General features: G+C 59.7%; 1 protein-coding gene across 1 annotated transcript in view; it reads right to left on the reverse strand.

Moving 5' to 3' along the window:
• Positions 1-4,021: 4,021 nt before the first annotated feature.
• The window catches only part of LOC133263407 (zinc finger protein neuro-d4-like), a gene marked incomplete at its 5' end in the record, with an annotated part of 4,341 nt that continues 244 nt past the window's right edge, over positions 4,022-8,118 (reverse strand). The window contains 7 exons of the mRNA XM_061443162.1: positions 4,022-4,097; positions 4,200-4,281; positions 5,641-5,753; positions 6,617-6,739; positions 6,866-6,916; positions 7,118-7,243; positions 7,641-7,719. Of these exons, the coding sequence (XP_061299146.1) occupies positions 4,027-4,097; positions 4,200-4,281; positions 5,641-5,753; positions 6,617-6,739; positions 6,866-6,916; positions 7,118-7,243; positions 7,641-7,719 (645 nt within the window). The remainder of the gene's footprint in view (positions 4,098-4,199; positions 4,282-5,640; positions 5,754-6,616; positions 6,740-6,865; positions 6,917-7,117; positions 7,244-7,640; positions 7,720-8,118) is intronic.

Below are 8,118 nucleotides of genomic sequence, written 5' to 3' on the forward strand. Positions count from 1 at the left end.
GGGGTACCCGGGTCCCAGATTGGGTGCTGGAGTCCTATTTTGGGTGCTGGGTCCCACTTTCCATGCTAGGGTCCCATTTTTGGGGTGCTGGGGTCCCATTTGGATGCTGGGGTCCGGTCTGATGTAATGGGGTCCCATTTGGGGTACGCTGGTCCCAGTTTGGGTGCGGGGTTCCTATTTTGGGTGCTGGGTCCCACTTTCCATGCTAGGGTCCCATTTTTGTGGTGCTGGGGTCCCATTTTGGGTGCTGGGGTCCCATTTGGGTGCTGGGGTCCGGTCTGAGGTAATGGGGTCCCATTTGGGGTACCCGGGTCCCAGTTTGGGTGCTGAGGTCTTATTTTGGGTGCTGGGTCCCACTTTCCATGCTAGGGTCCCATTTCTGGGGTGCTGGGGTCCCATTTGGGTGCTGGGTTCCGTTCTGAGGTAATGGGGTCCCATTTGGGGTACGCTGGTCCCAGTTTGGGTGCTGGGGTTTTATTTTGGGTGCTGGGTCCCACTTTCCATGCTAGGGTCCCATTTTTGGGGTGCTGGGTCCCATTTATGGTGCTGGGGTCTCATCTGGGTGCTGGGGTCCGGTCTGAGGTAATGGGGTCCCATTTGGGGTACCCGGGTCCCAGTTTGGGTGCTGGGGTCCTATTTTGGGTGCTGGGTCCCACTTTCCATGCTAGGGTCCCATTTTTGGGGTGCTGGGGTCCCATTTGGGTGCTGGGGTCCGGTCTGCGGTAATGGGGTCCTATTTGGGGTACCCGGATCCCAGTTTGGGTGCTGGGGTCCTATTTGGGGTGCTGGGTCCCACTTTCCATGCTAGGGCCCCATTTTTGGGGTGCTGGGGTCCCACTTTGGGTGGTGGGGTCCCAGTTTTTGGGGTACCCAGGTCCCATTTTTGAGTCCCTGGGGCCCAGTTTGAGTCCTAGGTTCTGATTTGGGGTCCTGTTTTGGGTGCTGGGGTCCCATTTTCAGGTCCTGGGTTCCCACTTTGGGTGCTGGGGTCCCTTTTGTGTGCTGGGGTCCCATTTTGTGGTACCCAGGTCCCACATTGGGTGTTGAGGTCCCACTCTGGGTGCTGGGGTCCCATTTTGGTGGTACCCAGGTCCCATTTTTTGGGTGCTGGGGGCCCATTTTGGGTCTTGGGGTCCTATTTTGGGTGCAGGGGTCACATTTTGGGTGCTGAGGTCCCATTTTCAAGGTACCAGGTCCCATTTGGGTGCTGAGGTTCCATTTCTGAGGTCCTGGGGTCCCATTTTTGTGGTACCCAGGTGCCATTTTGGGGTCCCAGGTCCCACTTTTGGGTACCCAGGTGCCAGTTTGGGTGCAGGGGTCCCGTTTGGGTGCTAGGGTTCCATTTGGGTGCTAGGGTTCCATTTGGGGTACCCAGGTCCCATTTGGGTGCAGGCATCCCATTTGGGTGCTGGGGTCCATTTGGGTGCAGGCATCTCATTTGTGTGCAGGTGTCCCGTTTGGGTGCTAGGGTCCCAATTCGGTGCTGGGTCCCATTTGGGTGCAGGGGTCTGGTTTGGGTGCTAGGCTCCCAATTCAGTGCTGGGTCCCATTTGGGTGCAGGGGTCCCATTTGGGTGCTGGGGTCCCATTTCGGTGCTGGGTCCCATTTGGGTGCAGGGGTCCCATTTGGGTGCTAGGGTCCCAATTCGGTGCTGGGTCCCGTTTGGGTGCCGGGGTCCCGTTTGGGTGCAGGGCTCCCATTTGGGTGCTAGGGTCCCATTTGGGTGCAGGCGTCCTGTTTGAGTGCAGGAGTCCCGTTTGGGTGCAGGGGTCCCATTTGGGTGCTGGGGTCCCATTTGGGTGCTAGGGTTCCATTTGGGGTACCCCGGTCCCATTTGGGTGCAGGCATCCCATTTGGGTGCTGGGGTCCCATTTGGGTGCTAGGGTTCCGTTTGGGGTACCCAGGTCCCATTTGGGTGCAGGCGTCCCTTTTGAGTGCTAGGGTCCCATTTGGGTGCTAGGGTTCCATTTGAGTGCTAGGGTTCCATTTGGGGTACCCAGGTCCCGTTTGGGTGCTGGGGTCCCATTTGGCTGCTAGGGTCCCATTTGGGTTCAGGCGTCCCATTTGGGTGCTGGGGGCCCGTTTGGGTGCTAGGGTCCCGTTTCAGTGCTGGGTCCCATTTGGGTGCTAGGGTCCCATTTCAGTGCTGGGTCCCATTTGGGTGCTAGGCTCCCATTTGGGTGCTGGGGTCTTGTTTGGTTGCAGGGGTCCCATTTGGGTGCTAGGGTTTCATTTGGGGTACCCAGGTCCCGTTTGGGTGCTAAGGTCCCATTTGGGTGCTTGGGTCCCATTTGGGTGCAGGCGTCCGTTTTGGGTGCTAGGGTCCCATTTCAGTGCTGGGTCCCATTTGGGTGCTAGAGTCCCATGTGTGTACTGGGGTCCCATTTGGGTGCTAGGGTTTCATTTGGGATACCCAGGTCGCATTTGGGTGCAGGCATCCCGTTTGAGTGCAGGCATCCCATTTGGGTGCCAGGGTCCCGTTTGGGTGCAGGGGTCTCATTTGGGTGCTAGGGTTCCATTTGGGGTACCCAGGTCCCGTTTGGGTGGAGGCATCCCATTTGGGTGTTAGGGTCCCATTTGGGTGCTGGGGTCCTGTTTGGGTGCAGGGGTCCCATTTGGGTGCTAGGGTTTCATTTGGGGTACTCAGGTCCCGTTTCGGTGCTAGGGTCCCATTTGGGTGCAGGCATCCCATTCAGTGCTAATGTCCCATTTGGGTGATGGGGTCCCATTTAGTGCAGGCGTCCCGTTTGGGTGCTAGGGTTCCATTTAGGGTCCCCAGGTCCCATATGGGTGCAGGAGTCCCATTTGGGTCCTGGGGTCCTATTTGGGTGCAGTCGTCCCATTTGTGTGCTGGGGTCCCATTTGGGTGCTAGTGTCCCATTTCGATGCTGGGTCCCATTTGTGTGCTGGGGTCCCATTTGGGTGCTAGGGTTCCATTTGGGGTACCCAGCTCCCGTTTGTGTGCTGGGGTCCCATTTGGGTGCTGGGGTCCCATTTGTGTGCCTGGGTCCCATTTGGGGTGCTAGGGTTCCATTTGGGGTACCCAGGTCCCATTTGGGTGCGGGCGTCCCGTTTGAGTGCTACGGTCTCATTTGGGTGCAGGCATCCCATTTGGGTGCTAGGGTTCCATTTGGGGTACCCAGGTCCCGTTTGGGTGCTGGGGTCCTGTTTGGGTGCAGGGGTCCCATTTGGGTGCTAGGGTCCCATTTGTGTGCTGGGGTCCCATTTGGGTGTGGGATCCCATTTGGGTCCTAGGGTCCCATTTGGGTGCTAGGGTCCCATTTGGGTGCTAGGGTGCTGTTTGGGTGCTAGGGTCCCATTTGGATGCTGGGGTCCCGTTTGGGTGCAGGGGTCCCATTTAGTGCAGGTATCCCATTTGGGTGTTAGGGTCCCATTTGGGTGCTAGGGTTCCATTTGGGTGCTACGGTTCCATTTGTGTGTTAGGGTCCCATTTGGGTGCTAGGGTTCCATTTGGGGTACCCAGGTCCTGTTTGGGTGCTGGGGTCCCATTTGAGTGCTGGGGTCCTGTTTGGGTGCAGGGGTCCCATTTGGGTGCTAGGGTCCCCTTTGGGTGCTAGGGTCCCATTTGGGTGCTGGGGTCCCCTTTGGGTGCAGGGGGGTCAATAAAGTGGGGGTTCTCTCTGTCACAGTTTAATCACAGACACTCACAGCTCACACCAACAACACCACAATGGGGGGGGCCCAGTTCAATTGGGGGGGGCCACAGCACCCCATAATCCCCATGGGGCACCCCCCCTTTTCCCTTCCCCCCCCTTTGTTTTGCACCACCAACACCCGCCCCCCCCCCAAACCCACCCCAAGGGGGGGTCCCCAAATTCCCCCCCCATTATAAATAATTAACACCCGGGGGGGGGGAGAGCCCCAATTTTCCCATCATGCAACGTGCCCCCCCCCCCATCCCCCCCATTTCCATTATGGCTTTTGGCAGGATTTGGGGTGTGGGGGGCAGGGGTAGGGGGGGGTTAGGCAGGATTTGGGGTACGGGGGGGTACATGGGGTCCCCCCCTAAGTGAGGGTGATGAAGGCTGAGGCCTTGTCCTTGAGCTGCCGCAGGCAGAGGTGGCAGCTCCAGCTGCCTGCGGGGGGGGCACACACAAAGAGGGGGGTCAATGGGTGGGGGTACCCCCAAAGTGCCCCCCCAGCCCCCCATTGACACCCCCCCCCCACCCCACACTGACCTTCGGGGGGCTCGGCCATGGGGGGGCTCAGGCAGTACATGTGGTACCCCCGGTCGCAGTCGTCACAGAACAGCAGCTGGTCCTGGGGGGGGGTGATGGTGATTTGGGGGGGGGGGTTGGTGGTTTTGGGGTGCAAGGGGTAATTTCGGGAGGTTTTGGGTTGATTTAGGGAGGTTTTGGGTTGATTTAGGGGTGGTTTTGGGTAAATTTGGGGTGATTTAGGAGTGGGTTTGGGGTGATTTGGGGGGGTGTTTTGGGGGGGGTTGGTGGTTTTGGGGTGATTTGGGGTGGGTTTAGGGGTGATTTGGGGAGGTTTTGGGGCTGGTTTGGGGGTTATTTAGGGGTGGGTTTGGGTTGATTTGGGGAGGTTTTGGGTAGATTTGGGGTAGTTTGCAGTGGGTTGGGGTGGGTTTTGGGGTGATGTAGGGGTTGTTTGGGGTTGATTTGTGGGTTTTGGGGTGCAAGGGGTGGGTTTGGGGGGTGATTTGGGGTGGGTTTTGGGTTGATTTGTAGAGGTTTTGGGGTGATTTAGGGGTGGGTTTGGGTGTTTTAGGGGGAATTTGGGGTGCAGGGGATGTGGTGGTTTTGGGGTGGGTTTAGATTGATTTGGGGTGGGTTTGGGGTGATTTTGGGATGCTTCAGAGTCTTTGGACTGGTTTTCAATAGATTGGAGTGGTTTGGGGGTGATTTAGGGGTAGTTTGGGGTTGATTTGGGGGGTTGGTGCAGCAGGATGGTTTTGGGGTGATTTAGGGGTTGGCTTGAGCTGGTTTGGGGCAGGTTTCGGGCTTGTTTGGACTGTTTTGGGCTAGTTTGGGGCTAGTTTGGGGCTGTTTTGGGGCTGTTTTGTGCTGGTTTGGGGCTGGTTTGGGCTGGTTTTGTGGCTGGTTTGGGCTGGTTTGGGGCTGGTTTGGGCTGGTTTTGTGGCTGGTTTGGGCTGGTTTGGGGTGTTTTGGACTGGTTTTAACTGGGGCTGGTTTGGGCTGTTTCGGGGCTCTTTTGGGACTGTTTTAGGCTGGTTTTGTGGCTGGTTTGGGGTGTTTTGGGCAAGTATTGACTGGGGCTGTTTTGGGGTGTTTCAGGGTGTTTTGGGCCGTTTGGGGCTGTTTTGGAGCTGTTTTGGGGCTGTTTGGGGCTGTTTTGGAGCTGATTTGGGCTGTTTTGGGCTTGATTTTGCCTGTTTTGGGCTGATTTGGGGGCTGTTTGGGGCTGTTTCAGGACGGTTTGGGGCTGGTTTGGGCTGGTTTGGGCTGTTCTGGGCTGTTTTGGGGCTGTTTTGGGCTGGTCTGTGGTGTTTGGGGGCTGTTTGGGGCTGTTCTGGGGTGTTTGGGGGCTTTTTTGGGCTGTTTTGTGGTGTTTGGGGGCTGTTTTGGGCTGTTTGGGGGCTGTTTGGGGCTGTTTTGTGGTGGTTTGGGCCGCTTTGGGCTGTTTTAGGGTGCATACATCGTTCTCGGCGGTGCCGCAGAGGCTGCAGGACTTGCACTCGATGCACTGCCAGCGGTAGGTGCGCACCGCGGCCGCCATGCTCACCGTGAACTGCAGGCAGGACGGGTGCCCTGCGGGAGGCAAGGAGCAGGGGGGCCTATGGGGCGTTGGGACGCAGGGGGGTCTATGGGGTGCAGGGGGTGTCTACGGGCTCTATGGGGTGCAGTTGAGGTGCAGTGGTGTCTATGGGGTCTGTGCAGTACAGGGGCCTCTATGGGGTGTACGGGCTCTATGGGGTGCGTTTGGGGGTGCAGGGGGTGTCTATGGGGTGCAGGGGTGTCTATGGGGTCAGTGGGCTTTATGGGCTCTATGGTGTCCATGGGCTCTATGGTGTCTATGGGCTGTATGGTGTCTATGGGCCTTATGGGCTCTATGGGCTCTGTGGTGTCCACGGGCTCTATGGTCTCTGTGGGCTCTATGGGGTCTATGGTCTCTATGGGGCTTTATGGGCTCTATGGTGTCCATGGGCTCTATGGGGTCAATGGCCTCTATGGGGCTTTATGGGCTCTATGGGTCCATGGGCTCTATGGGCTCTATGGGCTCTATGGTGTCCGTGGGCTCTATGGGGTCTATGGTCTCTATGGGGCTTTATGGGCTCTATGGTGTCCATGGGCTCTGTGGGGTCTATGGTCTCTATGGGACTTTATGGGCTCTATGGGGTCTATGGTCTCTATGGGGCTTTATGGGCTCTATAGTGTCCATGGGTGTCTATGGTCTCTATGGGGCTTTATGGGCTCTATGGTGTCCATGGGCTCTGTGGGGTCTATGGTCTCTATGGAGCTCTATGGGCTCTATGGTGTCCATGGGTGTCTATGGTCTCTATGGGGCTCTATGGGCTCTATGGTGTCCATGGGATCTATGGGGCTCTATGGGTCCATGGTCTCTATGTGGTCTCTGGGGTGCAGTGCGGGCTGGGGGCTGCAGGGGGCGGTACCTGCCCGGCCGCAGTCCGCACACGCAATCAGCTCCTCGGGACACGCCGGGGCCCGACGGGACCCCCCCAGGCAGAAGCCGCAGGGAGCGCCCGAGGGGGGGGGCGCGGGGGGGGGCGCGCCTGCTGCGGGGGGGGGGGGGGGGGGGAAGCATCGGGGTCACCCAGGACCCCCCGCCCCCCCAGCCCCATATGGCAATGGGGGGCAATGGGAGGCAATGGGGGGCAATAGGGGCTGTATGGGGGGGGTACCTGTGCTCCGGCGCTGGTTTTCAGGGACCCAGTTCAACTCTTTGTAAAACTCTAGGGGGGGGAAGGAGGAAAAGGGGGTGACGCCCCCCCCAGCACCCCTGGGACCCCCAAATGGCCCCAAACTCTCCCCCTTCCTCCCCCAAAGGCAGGGCTGAGATCCCCCCATTTGGGGCCGGGACCCCCCGATTTGGGGCCGGGACCCCCCCATTTGGGGCCGGGCCGCCCCATTTGGGGCCGGGCGGCCCCACTCACGCTTGTGGTGGTTCCTGCGGGGGGGCACAGGGCGCTCTCCCAGCTCCTCGCCCTCCTCCTCAGCCAGGTGCGTGTGCGTGTAGTGGTAGCTGAGCCCCGGGCGGTTCTTGTAGCGCTTCCCGCAGACTTGAAGGGGGACAAGGGGTCAGACCCCTCCTATCGCCCCCTATCGCCCCACATCGCCCCTGTCGCCCCCTATCGCCTCCTATCGTTCCCATAGCCCCCTATTGCCTCCTATCGCCCCCCATCACCCCTATCGCTCCAATAGCGCCCTATCACCTACTATCTCCCGCTATCGCCCCACATCTCCCCCCACCCCCCCGATAGCCCCCTATCGACCCCTATGGCTCCCTATCGGCCCTATCACTCCCATAGCCCCCTATCGCTTCCTATCGCCCCTTATCGCTTCCATAGCCACCTATCGCCCCCTATCCCACCCCATCACCCCTATCCCCTCCTCTCGCCCCCTATGACTTCCATAGCCTCCTATCGCCCCCGACGGCCCCCCATGCCCCCCACTCACTGTCGCACACGTAGGGCTTGTCCCGCTCCTCCAGTGCCGGCGGCTCCTGGCGCTTCCGCACCGCCCCCAGCCCGCACGTCTGGGGGGGCACAGGGGGGTCGGGGGGGAAACACCCCCCTTGGGTGTAGGGAACCCCCCTTTGGGTCTTGGGGACCCCCCTTTGAGTTTGGGACCCCCCCTTCGGGCTTGGGGAACCCCCTCGGGTGTAGGGAACCCCCCCTTTGGGTCCTGGGGTCCCCCCTTTGAGCTTGGGAACCCCCCTTCGGGCTTGGGGACCCCCCCTTGGGTGTGGGGAACCTCCTTTCTGTCTTGGGAACCCCCCTTTGAGCTTGGGAACCCCCCTTCGGGCTTGGGGGACCCCCCTTGGATGTGGGGAACCTCCTTTGGGTCTTGGGGACCCCCCTTTGAGCTTGAGAACCCCCCTTCGGGCTTGGGGACCCCACTTGGATGTGGGGAACCTCCTTTGGGTCTTGGGGAA

Source organism: Pezoporus flaviventris, unplaced genomic scaffold (genome assembly GCF_033815535.1).
Source record: "Pezoporus flaviventris isolate CSIRO_AGI_PZ_B2104156 unplaced genomic scaffold, CSIRO_AGI_Pfla_v1 ptg000312l, whole genome shotgun sequence".
Lineage (NCBI taxonomy): Eukaryota > Metazoa > Chordata > Aves > Psittaciformes > Psittacidae > Pezoporus > Pezoporus flaviventris.